Source organism: Gambusia affinis, linkage group LG11 (assembly GCF_019740435.1).
Source record: "Gambusia affinis linkage group LG11, SWU_Gaff_1.0, whole genome shotgun sequence".
Lineage (NCBI taxonomy): Eukaryota > Metazoa > Chordata > Actinopteri > Cyprinodontiformes > Poeciliidae > Gambusia > Gambusia affinis.
The window spans coordinates 9,503,483-9,520,759 of NC_057878.1; the positions used below are offsets into that span (position 1 = coordinate 9,503,483).

Consider the following 17,277-nt stretch of genomic DNA (forward strand, 5'->3'; position numbering starts at 1 on the left):
GCAATGAACGCCAAGCACCATCTGCTCCGAGATTTTTTGAGACGCATCAAGAGGACGAGTCGATGGATAATTATTAACCGGGAATAAGAATTAGACTGAATGGTACAAGCGCTACTCTTGAAATACAGCGACGAAGTTTGTGTGCTGCGGTCTCAATTTTGAGAAGTTCGGGGGAGGCGTCTGATTTCTGATGTAGCATCGCATTGGGGTCAGATACTACAGTGGCCGCATACAGAAAACAAACAAAAACAGGAAGTCGTTCTTAACTCGCCTGGTTTATTTCACATGAACTAATAACGGGAATTGAAAGTAACTGTAGGAGCGGGGGGGAAGAAGTTATTTTATTGCTCAATGTTCTTTTGGGCCAAACGTCCTAATTTATGGCTGATAGCCGTCGAAACTCAAATTAATCACGCGCATTAATCTGCATTCAATTCTGGCGCGGGCTGACCTTGAGCGTTTCACCTGAAGTATGCGCTCTGCATCCATTAAGTCGACGCGATGTAAACCCATCTCACAGCATCAGCGTGAAGTGTCTATTACCACCGTCTTATTTCCTGTTTATATGGCAACTGCCTCAACATCCTGTTTTTAATTACTTCTCTCCGGCAGCAGATGCTTCTCGCAGCAACCTGCTGTGGATTACTCCCCTGAGAACTAATGTGCTGTGACAGACCCCACTTTTCCAATCAATAACTCGCCCTAAATCTGCCATCTCTCTGCCTGCCAAACACACTCCCACTTCTAATGGCACATCATTTTCTTTAAGGGGGTGTAATTGCGTGTTGTGGAAAAGCTGCAGCCTCTCTACCTCTGTGTGTGTGTGTGTGCTTTTCTGATTCTTCTCTGTTCCGACCACGCTCGTACTGTAAAAGGGAATGTAAAAGTGCAGAGGCTAGAGCACACAGGAAGTGATGAGGGGCTTTACACAGCGTGCAGTCTCGCCACCCCTGCACTCACATCTGACAAACGCACTCACTTCCCTGTTTTGACTGTAACAGTTGAGACATTTCGACAAAAAGAAGTCACTTTCGCTTCACAAACCTGTTGACGCGAACTTGTCAGGATGTTTGTTTGATTCACGCGGTAAGTTCAGTGGCCTCGGTCTTTCTGATTTTGTCCACATTTCGGTTGATGATGGGGCAGATTAATGGCAGATGTAGTTTATAGTACGTCCTCAATGTGTCTCCTCTTGCAGATTTAAATTACACGTGGGTTTTATGCGTACATCTATAATTCTCTCGCCTTTTTCATCACTTGTTATTTAGTATCAGGCCGTATAAATTGTGTAGTTCAATGCAAAAAAGGACCAAAGAGCGTAGAAAGAGGGCACAAAAAAGGTAAACGTTGTCTTGATCAACAAACTTTTCTGAGCCTTTGTTACTCATAGCTAAAGTGAATCTGTGTGTTTATTTGTTTTCTTTGTATTTTGGTTAATTTCTTTTCTAATTCAAATTGTGTTGTAGTTAATGGTAGTTTTTCTTACAGTATATGAAAATAATTACCAGGACTGACGGTCATGTTCCGCAAATCCAAAAAAAAAAACACCACAGAATTTTCATATTTAGGGGTGGCAACTTTCTATTTCAGTCACTGTGGGACTTTTTTGTACTTTTTTTGTTCCTCCATAAGAGAAACACTGACTAAACTCAGAGAGAAAATGTCTTATTAACTTTTTTCTTTCAAATGTGTTTTGTAGATTTGACCAATTTGATATCTAACGCCAACATAAGTAAGTTGAAATCCCTTTTCTTCTTCTTTTTCTTTGTTTCAACTGGTATTTTAGTTAATTGTCTTAGTTGATTAAGCTGAAGTCTCTGACTGAGGAAGGCCCTCTTGACATCACTCTAATTTTTAGCTGAACAAATTCTCTGTCAGATTTAACGACCACTCAACAAAGATTATTATTAACAAACATAATTATGTGAATGCACATAAATAATCTAAATACTTTCCCAGTCCAAACTGACCTGAAGCTCTAAAATCAGCGTTTTCTCATTTGAACTTGAGTTTAACTGCATGAGAAGTTCTCTGCTCTCCATTTTTTTAAACAGTGAGCTCAGTGTTTATTATTTCCAAAGGTATCAGTTCACATGAACACAAACCACAGGAAAGTTGTGATCCATCAAAAATTAAGATCTGGTTAATTAGAAATTGCAAGTGCTTTTTAAACATGCATATTATACTACACACTATTTGCTTGTTTATTAAAAAATAAACTTGCCACAACTCTGAATATTTTGTCAATGTAGACATTTTTTCCCCCTTCACTTCACAAATAATAGTGTTACAAGGCCTTTAGGGTTGAAAACAAAACCGCTCTAATTTGTATACTTCACCTGTTCTTGGCGATACAAGTCAATATCAACAATGTTAGAATTAATAGGATTTTGGGTGTGTGAGGGGGAAAAAAAAGACAATTAATGTCAACAGAATCATAAGAGAGAGAGACACATGTGAAGTACAAAAACCTTAGAAATAGCTCCATTATTGTTCTGGTTTCTAGCACAGGCAGGTGCAAAGTAGGCCACTGTGTGTCTCATAATAAGAAGTTCCTAAGCATGGCTGACGTAGTACTAAGCTATAGATTCATCTGAAACATTTGCTGTTTCTAAAATATAAAAATAAAAATTGAATGTTTATCTCAGTCTTACAGAAGAATTTCTTTGGTTAGCAGAAACAGAATCAATTCAAAGCAAGATAGATGTCTAGACTGTTCTTTAAAATTTCTCTGTTTGCCCAAAAAAGCTGCAGGTAGAGGGAGTGTACAGACTTGGTGTTTACGCCCTGTGTTTTCTGTTGCTACAAAGCCCTAATCAGGAATTTCTACTGAATAAAATACAGTCTGCTCTTAAAGGAATGGTCCAGATTTTTTGAAGCAAAGTTCTGTGTAATTATGGCCAACAACAGTTCCTTACCAGTGATGAAAAGAAATAATTTTGCCTCAACTAAATCCTGGAGAGGATGTCAAACAGCTAGTCAACAGGGTCCTTAGCTTAGCTGACAATAGGCATTATAAAGCGATTCAAGCTGAATAGAAATGCATCTGTAGCATTTAACTCTATATTGGGCATTTTTTGTTCTCTCAGCAGAACAACGCCATTACAGTGCTGCCGACTTTATTAATTTGCCCCAGCCAGCTGATAATGAGTCTACTGGGATAATTACCAAACAGCTCTTGGTGGACTTGCAACAGACTGACCAGGCGGATTGATACAGTCGCCAGTGAAATAAAACTGATGTTGTTTGGCTGAGGAGACAGCAATATGCTCTTGCAAGCATGAACCCTCAATATGCACCAACTAGTGTTTTATTTCAGAGATATGAACTGTTTCAGATTGATTTATTTTATTTTGAAAAACATTTTTAAAATGGCTACACTCTCTTTGTTTAGGTGTCAGCTTATTAATATAATCAGACCTATTTTTTACTGTTACTTATTACTTCACTAAACCCATAAAAGGTCATGGTCATTAAAACACATGGCTGATATAATTTTTTAGAATGTGTTGTTTTAACTAGCTTTCTTTAAATTTTTAGTTTTTGCATTATTTTTCTAAAATATATAAAAGATTTGTTTACATATTCATTTAAAGTTGATGCACTTGTTACAAGGTTCACAGCTATTTCCTTTTACCTCCAAATCTGTTTTTTTTAACCCAGATGTTAAAATGCAGCCGTGTTTCTGGTGAAACTCTGTGACTGAATCTTTAAATCTAAAGGTGTCTTGATGAAAATGAACACCTATATCTTCCTTTATATATATATATTTTTTTTTTTTTCAGCATGAATGTGGATCTGAACTCCTCCAACATGTCTGTGGATCCTCTGGCAATGAAGACGGAGCAGGGCCCAGTCGAGTATCGCATAGCTGGCCTGGTCTTCTACAGCTTCATCTTTGTCATAGGAGTGATAGTGAACCTCACTGCCTTGTGGGTTTTTGCCTTGACCACCAAGAAGAGAAACTCGGTCACCACCTATATGATCAACGTGGCGCTCGTGGACCTCACCTACATTTTGCTCCTGCCTTTCAGGATGGCTTACTTACATCAGGACTATTGGCCCTTTGGAGACATTTTCTGCCGGATCACAGCAGCTCTAACCATCTTCTACCCCTCCATGGCCCTGTGGCTGTTCGCTCTGATCAGCACTGACCGCTACATGGCCATTGTTCAGCCGAAACATGGCAAGGAGCTGAGAAACGTCCCAAAGGCTGTGGTGGGCTCCTTGGGGGTGTGGATCATGACTCTGGGCAGTAGCGTACCCCTACTCTTCTCTCAGGATGACCCCGATCGCATCTCCAATTACACTACCTGCATCAAGATGCAAGACATCATCTACATGCGCCGCGAGAACGCGGTCAACTTCGTTAGACTCATCTTCTTCTTCCTGGTCCCCATCTGCATAATGATTGGCTGCTATGTCGTCATTGTGGACAACCTCATCCACGGACGCACCTCCAAACTGAAGCCAAAGGTGAAGGAGAAGTCCATCCGGATCATCATCACGCTCATCGTGCAGGTGCTGGTGTGCTTCGTGCCGTTCCACATCTGTCTGGTGCTGCGCTTGTTGGGAAACGACGAAGACGGCGGCTTCAACACGTGGGCCGTCTTCACAACTTTCCTGATGAATCTGAGCACGGTCTTGGACATCATCCTGTACTACATTGTCTCCAAGCAGTTCCAGGACAGGGTGATCAGCGTGATCCTGTACAGGAACTACCTGCGTAGCGTCAGGCGAAAGAGCCGGCACACGCACACAGGAAGCGTCAAGTCGCTGAGCAACCTAACCAGCGCGATGATATGAAAGTCCGTGGCACAGATACTGTACCAACAATATGCACACTAGATGCATCACCGTGTACTGTTTATGTATAATTACCTGAAGGATCAAGAAACTGCAATTAATTTTCCCGAGTGCAATTTACACTCACAGTATGGAAGTGCTGCTGTTGTGGCGAAAACATCTGTGTTCAGAGCTGATTGACTCACCCATGAGACTTGAGTTGTTTCCATGCCTTGTTTTTTTTTTTTTTTTTAGTGTTTTTTTCTCTCTCTGCTGAAGAAAGCATATGCGGCACAGGTGTGACGTGTTCAGGTAAAAATGTAACTGTTTAGAACAAAGCATAGTTGTGCACAAGCGTCAGAAACCTCAAGAAAGCAACATGAAGAGGGTCTGAATTGTTCCACAGGAAGCAGCGGCGGGGTTGTTAAAGGTTGACGCTCGGTTGCTGCACCACATTTAACAGGTCCTTCCTCTTCAGCCTCTCGGCTCTGCAACGGCGGAGTGAGCAAATCTAAGCCATGAGTGATGCGTGATGTCACCTGTCTGCTTTGCAAATACAGCGCACGTGTTTGACTTCTGCCATTTCATGTTTGTTGAGTTGAAGATCGACCACTTGAGACAGGAGGCAATTTCAACACCCAGCACTGACAGTAAAGGTTGCTGTGAAGGTTGCTTTAAATGAACCGACCAGGTGATGGCAGCATGGCACAGCTTAGACGCTATCCACCTGCCAGAGCAACACACACACACACACACAAACACACAGTGCTTTTCAAAACTTTGGCAGAGTTGACAGCAAAATAATTTTGTCTCTGTTGCATGGCAGCAAAATATTTACCTTTCATTCATTTAGATTCATAAAAAACATTACTGCATCCGTTTTCCAGTTAACAACAGTCATAACGGCTTCCTCCACCAGGAATCTGACTAAAGCGTGTTTATGGTGCAATGTGAAAAGTATTGATTAGGTGTTAAATGATTTAGTTGCTTGGAGTGCATTTACAGTAACATGCTCGAGAGATGTCAGAGAGGCTATTTACAAGATTTACTGCAACCTTAACCTTTAAACAGAAAACCTTTTTCAGCACATGGATGTTTCAGTTTCAGATTTCTGCAGCAGGTGAGGGAGGTATTTTATTCAAAATGTCTCTTTCTCGTAAAAATACTGAAGTTGGAGCAGAATAGGGGGCAGAAGAGGCTTGCAGGCAACACCAAAATAAACATTTTAAATGTTAGGAGTTGCTGCACCAACGTCAAACATGCAAGGAGTCCATCTATGTTGATCATCCAAAATATATGCTATAAAAAAAACCCTCAGAAAAGAACAACTCTTAGTATATACTCTCTGTAGTAAAACTTGGTGATGACAACAATATATTTCTGAAATCAATAAACCTACATTCAATTCCCACTCTTCTTAATGAGGTGCCTAACAAGGCATCACCTAAACAAAAAGCATTATGAAACCCTGGTGGTCCAAATATTGATTTCTGAAATCTTCTTGAGCTACAACTCAAGTATTGTCTTGTTTTCAAAATAAAAAAATAAAAAAAATTCTGGAAACAGCATATTTCTTATTTGGACTTTTTGTCATATTCTGCAAATAAATACTCAAACTGAAGTTCGTCATTATATTTGGAATTTTTAGGGAAATGTCAGTAATTGGGAAACTGAAACATAAATTAGTTTAAAAAGACAAAAGTGTGCATGATGAAAGTTCAGAAAGTACCCCTGAACTTCATAAGCAGTAAGAACAAAATATCTGAAATAATAGTCATAAATAAATAGTCATCTGAAAGCACAGCAAAACACGTCTAAAATAAAGTTTTTGAAACAAAGCATTTAGAAAACAGCAAAACATAACTTTTTTTGTTGTTTTTTTTTTAAGTAAACACTAGAAATTGTCAGGAAACAATAGCATTTCCCAAACACTGTCAGTTAAATAGTTAACAATAAACTGAACAACACTGGATAACTTCAAACACCTTAAACACTGGCTGCAGGTCATTTTGTTCCTGTGCCTCTTCAGGGCCCCACCTTACACCCATGTGTTACCGCTGACTGAACATGTGCTTTCCATTACACATTTGTTCATTTCTTCATTTTCCTTAAGGGACAGTTCAGGGTTTTTTTTTTATGAATGTTTGTGAAAATATTCTTGTAAATCTTCCCTAACCTACAGTAAACATGTAACATGTGGCAGTAAGTTTGTAGAACAGTGAGATCAGAGGGGAAAGCTAACAGCCAGTCAGAAAAAAACAGCTTTACTAAAAGAGAAGAGGTTGTTAAATGTCTTTATCGGAGTAATAAGGTGTTGTGTCCAATGAATATAAACATTTTTTTTTAGCTTAGGATATTTTAAATAGATAAATGAGATAAAATAAGGGGTGCATCACTCTGAGAATTGCTTTTGTTTTCAATAACGTTAAAGAATAGACCTTTAAAATAAGCCTTTAAGGTATTTGTTACCGAAATTTGATTAAATTTCAAAATTGCAAACATAAGAAATGTGAAGGCACAACAGTGGGGAAAAAAAAACAAAAAACCCTCAAGCACCAGCAGTACTCAGAAGTGGCTGATCAGTGTAAAATAGTAAATACAAAATAAAAACCAAACTTCTGCTCAATCTGGTAAAAGATTCTGGTTTAATGGATGTTTTTCTGAGCGTGAACGCCGTTGTCTTTACAGTAGCTGCACCCTGTCTGCATTCTCTGGATCTCTGGAAGACATTTGGCTGACTTTTACAGTAGTCACAGGTGAAGACGAGGCCGCTCTGTCCGATATAAGGGGGATAGATTTACATTGTGTTAAATAAGAGAAGGCAGACAGCGGGATTTCCATTTCGCATGCGATATTGGCACCTGCACTCCATCATATGGTGATAGTTTTATTGGCTAGTGGACTACCGGTGGATTTATAGCTCGGGAGTCAAAGGTTGTAGGAAACATCAGAGGGTCGTCTATCTGTCCCACCTGTTAGACATGAAAGAGAGAAAAAAAACATCCACGCTGCTCAAAGCAACTGGCATTTAAAACAATTAAGTTTCCTGTCAAGTCCCTGTGATGAATTATCCGGAAGCTTTACCCGCTGTAATTCTAAATCTTCCCAACAAGTGCCTTTGTTGTAGAGAAATTAATGAAAACAAGATTGTCTTTCATAGGAGCTGATCTCACAGCGCGACAGCCAGCTGCTCTTCTTTGGGAATAAAAAAAAAAAAAAAACAGTCAGCATTAAACACAGCTCACACAAAATACTCTTTTTTTTTTCTTACCACTCGTGTGGAAAACAAATCAGGCGGCAGGCGCAGTGGCCATCTGTTTTGTTATTTGATATGTGTGAATACATGTTGTAATGACTTTGTTTGCGAATCGCTCTGCGCGGCGGAACACACGAGAGCTCTCGAAGTGCTGGAGTGTTCAAAGCTAATCATATAATTGGACACAATAGTCGATGACAAATGGAGACGCTCGGAGCCAGCCAGCTGGGGAAGTGAATATGTAATCATTGTAAAATCATATCATTTTTGCATATTTGAAGACAGCTTAATAGAGTTTGCGTGTCAGCGCGCCATCAAATGATGATCAGAGGCAGTTCTGCCGCATTTGTTTTCCCGAATCCGACTTTGTTAGGCTACTTATCTTCATCTTGATTAAAAGTGTTTTCACAAGAGTTTGCGTCTCCTGTGTTTATTTGTGCTCCGCTGTAGCCTGACTGTGGAAACAGACTTGGGACAAATGAGTCCCCTTTAGAGTTTCTGAAGACAACCTCAAGAAGAGGTAAACAGCTCCCAGTGATTACTCCTCGCCCGCGGTATTTCGTGTCTCCTATTTACACGTACAGAGCCCTGTGAAAGTATTCAAACTCATCAAGCTTTTTCCCCGCTTTTTGACAGAACGCAACATCAAAATCCACTGCATTTGAGCAAGATTTTATTCTATTGACCAACACAAGTCAGGAAGGAAATGAGACTTGTCTTTCAACTTTTTTGGCAGCAGTTCCAGCTGGATTTGTTTCTAACAGCTTTAGACATCAAGAGACTGATTTAATAGCTTAATCTCAGTCTGACTGAGAGCAACAATTTTCAAGTCGAGCCATACATTTCTTGTTGGAACTTCTTCAACACTCTCATGTTTTAGTTTAGCCACCTCTGTCAGCTTTTCTTCTAGGGTTTTCTGGTATTTATCTCCATCCATCTTCCTATCATGCTCTGACCGGCTTCACAGTCTATTCCAAAGAAAAGCATTCCCCAACATGCTGCCACCATCTGCATATTGAATTGGGCACTTCAATGTCAGGTGAGAAATTGCACTTCGGTCGTGTCTGACTAGAGCAGCTTACATGAATTGTCCAATATCTGCAAAAGGGGATGTTTTTATGTATTTCTTTTAGAAATGGCTTTTTCGGGGCGTGCTCTGGTGGCGTAGAGGTTAGCGCGCCCCACGTTTGGAGGCCCTCAGTCCTTGACGCGGCCGTCGGGGGTTTGATTCCCGGATCCGACGACATTTGCCACATGTCTTTCCCCCTCTCCTTCCCCCTTTCCTGTCAGCCTACTATGAAAAAAGGGACACTAGAGCCCACAAAAAGTCCCCCTGGTGGGGGAAAAAAAAAGGCTTTTTCCTTGTCACTGTTTTGTACCAGATTTGTGGAGCACACTAAAAGCAGTCAGGTCAACAGACTCTCCGATATGAGCTATGAATCTCTGTAGCTCTTCCAGAGTGACAATAGCCCTCTTGACTGCTTTTCGGACAAGTTGCAATCTTTCCAATTTAGAAAAATGACCAGTTCTCAGAAGGTTTGCAGTTAGAAGACTGCTCAGAGATAGGGATGCTACCTTATAACCTAACTCTGCTTTGAACCTCTCCACAACTCTCTCCCTGATCTGTCTGCGGCTCCTTGCTTTTCATGATGCTGTTTGTCCTCTAATATTCTCAAAAAAATCTCTGAGGCCTTCGCAGAACAGCTGGATTTATACTTGGACTGAATAACACACTTTTGGACTCTATTAATTAAAGGATCTCTGAAGTCCGCTTGTTGAACTGGACTTTTATTTAAAGGTATCATCTGTTATGGGCAATAAAGATCTCTAGCATGCCTCTGTTTGCTAAATAAGTAATGTCTGAATGTCTTTTATTCAGTGGCATCAGAGTAAAGAGGTTGAATACAAATGCACTTTTAAATTTTTATTTAGTAAACACTTGGAAAAACTATACCTCCTCTTCTACTTCAAAAAAGACGTCCTACTTTAAGTTTCATAACATCCTACTAAAATACTCCGACCTTTATACTTGAAATGATGCAAAAATGTGAAAATGTTCCAGCTGTATGGAGGCTTTTGCAATATGTTTTTTTAACTGATTACTTGCACCAGCATCACCCTGATTATTATCAGTCCAACGGGATGCGAAATGTCTGTAACGGCGTCGTTAAACCCTTTACATCTTTTTACACCCAAACCGGAGCTCACTGCCGTCCTGTTTGAAGCCCTGTTCCCCCCACTGTGTTCCCATACATCACACTTCATGCTGTTCCCATTAGGGACCACAAGGACATGAAAGGGAGCCTATAATGTTATATAGATACAGTACACGTCCAGCCTCGGCTGGGACCTCTCATCTACTGTATGCGCGGTGTTGGCAGCCTGCAGCTGCCTGCATTTACATCATTTAGTGTTTCTCTCCAGGGCACTTTAATACGCCCAACCTCTCCCCTGGTAAACTTTACAATAGGATGTTGAAGGATACTCCTGGACTGCCATAGGAAATGAGAGGCACATGTGTGTGAATGTAGCTTTGCAGCAGTGTGACTCCCCCTCTAAACTCCCCCCAATACACACATACACACACACGCACACACACACACCGTCTCTTGTGATGCCGAGCTTAAGGGCTCTGCAATGAGACTAATGGATTCCTTTTGTGGACAAAACTAGGTTAAGCACATGAGCTATTGTTTTTATCTGTGTTATCTGTTCACGGCGGTATCTTACAGGGGTGTTAAGTATTCCTCCACTGCGCATATTCTTCAGAGGCAGTCTCCTTCCACTCTGCGTTGTGTCTCCATTAAAAGGTGATAATCTACATCAAGGGCTTTAAATGCAGCCAAACTGACTCTGGTTGACCCCGCGTTCAGCGGAGGAGAGGAAAATAGAGGAAATGTATGGCCTCGATTACGACTGTGCCTCTTTTTCAGCAAATCCTTGTGCTGCTGATTCACACACAGCCAGCCACCATTAGTACATATAAATAATGTAAGGCCCTCCTTTCTCTCTCTCTCTGTGTGTGTGTGTGTGTGTGTGTGTGTGTTCCTCCCCAACCCTTCTCACTCAACTCTCTGCTCAACTAAGTGCCTGCATGGAAGCCTTGGCCTCCTCCTTGTCATGTTCTCCATAGATCAGATTTATTTTAAGTCTTTATAGTGGCACGTTCTCCGCAGCGTTGCGTTCGACGCACGTGGGGATGTTTTTAATTGTATCATGTGAAGTGGAGTAGGAGCTCCAGCGGGGGACCGTGTCAAGTTGTGTTAATATTTAATCCGCTCCCACTTTAGTTCCTCCATGATCCGCCGTACGGCGATGGGAGCCGGATGAGGACGCGACGTCGCAGGACGGGCGAAGATGTGATTAAAGCCAACGTGGCTAATAGAGGTGGTCTCTTTCAGGGGCGCCGTGTTGCGGAAAGCCGGTGTCTCTCTTTAGTGGTGAGGCCACACGCCGATGTGGGGGGTGGAGAATACAATGGCTGCTGACTAACTGATGCTCTTACCTCAGCTGATGTTCACGTAAACAGAGACAGAGATGCAGCGTTGCGCTTGTGTCTGGGATAAATATAAGCATACGGTTTTCAAGCCGGGGTGGAGTGTGTGTCTGCCTGTGTTTTGGAGGAAGAGAGGAAAGGAGGGGAAAAACAGGAATGGATGGAGGGACGAGGGAGGCCTTCTCGCGTCCTCTGTGTGCACGTCACGTCTGCTCTGCTGGAGCTCAATTACAGGACCGATACTCAGAGAGGAAACTTCATCATGTTGTACAGATGTCTTCACTAGAGGATAAAAACAAGAAAGGGGGGGAGGGCGGGAGGGGAGGCGACGCATGTTGTCATTTAAAGTGACACGGTTGGTGTTTGTTGGACACAAACAAAATGAGAAACAGTCGGACTGTTGGATTCCCGACAAACAGGTGAATGTAAGAGTGGAGCGGAAACCCACTTAGAAGGCTGGAGACGAGTCGCCCTGATGGGCAGAGCAAACACCTTAACCAAAGCAGAAACGCTTTACAAACAATGAAACCAAGAAAGAAAAACTGCAAAGCATTCATACAGAAAAATGCTGAAAACATCAACTCAAATCTGAGTAGTAACAGAATCTAATTTAAAACTGTGAATGTAAAAAATAAATAAATAAAAATGACGTTTGGTGAGAATGGGGAGAAAGTAAGATGAATCATTTTAAAATGGCTTGCAAAGCGTATAAAAGCAAATAGGTAACAACAGAACAAAAACAAAAAAAACTGAACAATGGATCATAACAGAAACGGTTTGTACTGTTTTAAACATCACATGAACAAACATCTTAAAATGCAGCTGATCAATGATTGAGTTCGTGGCTTTGGCACCTCGGGGGTCAGCGTGTCCCGCGAATAAGAACCATTAACCCTTCTGCTGGCTGAATTAATCTGAAACAATAACTTGTAAACAATAATACTCTTTCAGTGAGCCATTCAGTTCCATCATAGTAAACATCTTTTATAACCCAGACAGCTCTATAAAGTGCTTTAGGCATCATTGGGCACAGACCATCATTAGTCAGTTGCTGTGTGTAGCTCTGAATAAACCAGGCGGACGGTGATCTTGCGCAGACACCGGCCCGTATCTATTTTACGCTGTTTCATTTCAATCGTGACACAGGCGGCGCGCACACTCCACCAACAATGGCCGTGTTTTGCTTTAATTTGATTAGGTTTTGTCTCAGCGAATGCCAAGTCCTGTTTTGCCTCAAGAACATATCTCTTAATCACGTTCCATCCAGGCTGTGTCTTTCATCTAAATCTCACAGCCGTGGCTCACACCCAACTTTATTTCGCTGAAAGGTAGAGGGGGAAAAAAGAAAAATGCACGCACACACACGACAGCACATCCAACAAGAGGGAATACAATGACAAAAGCCTACCTCTCATCTCTGTCACATGAAATGATGTTTTGTGTTTAGCCGCGTGCGCGCGCGTCTGCGTGTATGTGTGTGTGTGTGTGTGTGTGTCTGCAGGGCTCAGATCCATGTTGTTTGGTTTGCTTCTCCATTAAGAGAGCTGTAAAGGAGAGGGAACAGATGGCTGCTGGCCCGCTCTGTCCTGCATCCTCTCACAACTGCCACACTTCCTGTGCGTCCATTAATCTTCCCTCACCAGTCCTGCAGCACAACTTTATTAAAACAACTCAGGAGAGAGGGAACAACAAGCCCGCGCAGCTGTCAGGAGCCAAAGACAGAACCATTCGTCCACAGAAGAACGGCCTCGGATTCCTGAGACGCATCTGTAAAACAGCTCGAGTGGAATCCGCCCGGCTTTCGGAGCACGCTCAGGAAGAGCAGGCTCACCGTCGTGGCGGTGAATGTTCATTTGGAAGCTGGTGCAGCCACAGACTCCGACCGTTTGCCCAAGCTTAAATACAAGAAGGATCAAGATCAATTGCGGGGAACTTAAGTGTCAGTGATCAACACAAAGTGGTCCCTAATTTTGAATATAAAGGAAAAAACGATAAATGGTTTTTAATAATATTTTTCCAAGTATAAAGTGAATTAGGCCTGTCTGTCTGGGACACATTAGAACTAAATTACATTTTCCTGGGATTCAGCATCTGTCCCTTTCTGGAGACATATGACATTTTCTGAGCTTCATATCAGGCTTTTCTCTCCAAACTGTTGGGGTTTCAGCTGTGTTAAACCTCTGTGTACATATTACAAATGCAAGCGATGTGATTAGATAAATTTGACAATATTTACAGAAAATGCTGGAGTTTCTAAGAATGTCTAAGGACTCCAATTCAATGTTGCGACTCCCACTGAAAGCTATAGCAAGAATAAAGACGCGGAGTTGTTAAAGTTTTCTCTTTTGCTGACTTCTTCCTGAATTAAAACCTTGCTGACACTACCAGCATGTCACCCTGGAAATACCGACTTCAAAGTGACCAACAATAGTGCAAAAACAATAGCACAAAAAAAAAAAAAAAGTTTTCTTCAACAGGTGTAACTGGTAAGAGTTGATGGGCAGTTGGACGGAGATCGATGCAGGACAATGATGGAAAGATTATTATTTGAGGCTGAAAAAGACTTGAAACAGGGGTCAAAGGTCACATTCCAGCAGGGAAATGTTCAGTAGAAAGGGTTAGATAATTTTTTTTGTGTCAGTGCACAGACCTGAATCCAACTGAGAATCCATGTAATAATAATAATAATAATAAATAAAATGAAATCCCTGTAATATCTTCCTTATGATACAGCCCTACTTTGGATTGGTCTATCCTATGGATGATAGAAACTGACCGAACCCTAAAACACTAAGAAGCATCGATTACTTTTTTTAGTTAACTGGCGGTAAGTCAAATTTGAATATACTTCCCTTAAAAAAACCCCAAAAAAAACAAACATCTTGGTTCTTGGATTCTGTAATCACACAAGGCCTTATTTTTCCCTTCCTCCTCGATTGTCCTCGCATGAGGAAATAAACTAGACTATTTACTCTTCCTGTTGAAATTTACATGGAGTGTTGTTCTGTCATGAGAAATACTCTTAGAACAAAGCTTTATTTGGTCCTGCACTCTGTGCCCATAACAGTCAGTGGGCAAATTGAAAAATCAATTTCAATTTAAATTATTGGAAAAAAGAACTCTACAAGCCCGAGATGAAAAAAATAAATAAAGAAAGAAAGAAAAAAGAAAAACTCCTTCTTCTAGATCCCCTTTAATTGGAAAGTCATTTCTTCAGGGTATTCTAATGGTTCTAAGAGAAGATTGCAAAAGAAAGTTGATGAGCTGGTGGAGGGGGGGGTTAATAGCGCGTGTGTTTGTGTGTGTTGCACTGACCCTTTGTGTTTTATTTGCTCTTCCACGCAGCTCTCCATCTCCTTCCCCCCCTTCCCTCATGACAGAAGAACCAAATGAAGACTAATCCAGCGGGCTCACACACACTCAGACATACACTCCCTCACGCCTGTGGTCACTCTTTTTTTTTTTTCCATCCCACTGCTATCTGTAGGGAGTGTCGGGGGCTCCTGGGTCAAACTAAATTAACCATGCAGCGCGCTCACAATTGTAAAAATGTAATTGACTTAATAGATCCAGCCCTGGTGATTTGGATGCGTGTGCTGTGAGTGATTCTGCATAAAACCGCTCAGACTACACTTGAAATGTAAAAAAAAAAAAAAAAAAAAGACTGACGTTTTGATAGAACGGGTTACGCAAATGTTTTGATTTGCTTCCAACTCCCAGTGGATTAAAAAGAAAATACAAGAAGAAGACTGCAAGGTGAGCGATGGTGAATACAGTTTGAAGTGAGCAGCCATTTTTATCCATCACAAAACTCAGTAATCATTCAGTCTAAAACAGCTAAATATTACTGTTAGTTTTTTCAAATTATTCGGTGTGATTCAAAGCAGAAGTTTTTTGGGAACAAGATCAACTTTTCTGCAAATGTAGGTAAAAAATATACCCACTTCTTCCAAATGGACTGAACTTGCGTAGCACTTTTCTGGTCCTGCTGACAACTCAAAGTGATTTTACACTATAAAACTCATTCGCCCCGCTGAAGTCACAACATTCACGCTCAGTCACCAACATGCAGATCGGAGGACAACTTGGGACGGAGTTTCTTCGTGCTGTAGGAGACATCGACATTTTGCGGGGGACTCGGCTTTCCAACCGCAAAACAATAATTCTTCACCCTGAGCCGTCCCCGTGTGTTACGACTGCGACTTGGACTGGTTTAACAAAAGCTGGTGCGTTGGATATAAACATTTAGCAATTACCCTACAATGAAAGATCCCACATTTTGTTGGTTTAGTACCTGTGAGCATCTATCATGTGAATGAGTCTGAAGAGAAGGTTAGTCCTGATTTCTTCTTTCGTTTGCAGTCAGAATTGTTGACATCTCAGGTCTATCACACCTGTTTCTGCAGATCCATGTATCACCTGTATGACTCGAACAGTTAAATCATTCTCACTGCTTTACCAGCACAGAAAAGCTATAAACAGCCATCTCACCTTATTTTTTTTTTTTTTTTACCTGGATAACAACAGTCAAAACAAATTGCATTTTAAAGCTTATTCTGTCTTTCATGAAAAGTGACAGTGGCACACCGCGGGATCTTGACTAAATCAAGGTTAGTTCCATTTTCCTCTAATGCCAAAACCGCCTCTGCCTGTTTTTTTCCCCCCCACATCAACTTGTTGACACAGAAAAACTGCGCTGAAACATTTCCATTAAAAAAACAAAACACCTGTTGAAATGGCAATCAGACACGAAAGAGGTCGATGTCATTTTGAAAAGGCCTTATGAGAGAAACAGAGATGTTAAATGGCGTTGGCCCCAAATGACACAAAAGGATGAGAGGATATGAACATTTTTTGGGACCAAAGGACTGAAAGAAGGAAAAATCACGAAAGAGAGAGAAAAAAACAAATAAAATACATTCACTCTCTGGAGAGAGAAAGAGAAAGAGGGGGGTAGAAGAAGAGAGACGAGCAAGAGCCCAGCTCCATTTCCGCCTAAGAAGCGCAGAGTTAAAAGGTGGCCCCTGTACAAATGAAACTCAATTTCACGCCACATTATCCCTCCCTGTTCTCTTTCCTGGCTTTCATTTTCATTAAGACCAGAGACAATCATAAATTAATAATTACTGCCGAATGTCTAAGCGCAGGGCACAGTCCTGGCACCTCCTCTCGCCTCTGTGGTCTTCCATGTTCATGCTTGCAAAATGTTAATTTAGGTAATGTGGCCCAGCCCTTGTCAGATAAAAGTGTTTTGTAGTATTGCTAATAGATAATGGTCTATCTGATTAGGTGACATTAGTCCTATCTTTCAGACAATCACGCAGAACCTTCCTAATGTCTCTCCAAAGACTCGGGACAAAACCCAGCAATCAAGAGCCACCAAATGCTGCTTTCAGTAAAAAAAAAAAAAAAGAAAGAAAAAGAAAAATACTCTGCTGCATATGAAGATGGGTAAGGAATTAGCTCAGCCAGGCTGTTGACATTATTCTGCTATATCCAGTTAAACCCGAGATTATTCATGCCTCTGGCAGATTTGGGTCTAAATTTGTTTTCATTCAGCCGAGAAGACAAGCACCTCTCAACGATAATAAAACAATGTTAAAGGAGTATGGATTTAAAAATAATAAAAAAAAGTTTTTATTTACATTTTAATTTTAAAAAATTACACCTTAATCCACTTCTCATCAATTATCAGAAAATACCGTTTAACATCACAGCAAACAAACACTTCTTATAAATG

The 17,277-nt window shown here is 41.1% G+C and overlaps 1 protein-coding gene across 2 annotated transcripts; it reads left to right on the top strand.

The window, feature by feature from the left end:
• Positions 1-913: 913 nt before the first annotated feature.
• On the top strand, positions 914-8,454 carry gpr18 (G protein-coupled receptor 18). 2 transcript variants are annotated; one of them, XM_044132221.1, is made up of 3 exons: positions 914-1,086; positions 1,700-1,732; positions 3,786-8,454. In XM_044132221.1, the coding sequence occupies exon 3, from the start codon at positions 3,787-3,789 to the stop codon at positions 4,804-4,806; it is 1,020 nt and encodes a 339-aa protein (XP_043988156.1). In that variant the 5' UTR covers positions 914-1,086; positions 1,700-1,732; position 3,786; the 3' UTR covers positions 4,807-8,454. The 2 variants fall into 2 exon arrangements, with proteins under 2 accessions (XP_043988156.1, XP_043988157.1); XM_044132222.1 differs by lacking the exon at positions 914-1,086 and adding an exon at positions 1,093-1,340.
• Positions 8,455-17,277: the final 8,823 nt, after the last annotated feature.

Excerpts from the sequence above, each read along its gene's own strand:
- gpr18 (XM_044132221.1), top strand. The coding sequence starts at position 3,787 with ATGAATGTGGATCTGAACTCCTCCAACATGTCTGTGGATCCTCTGGCA.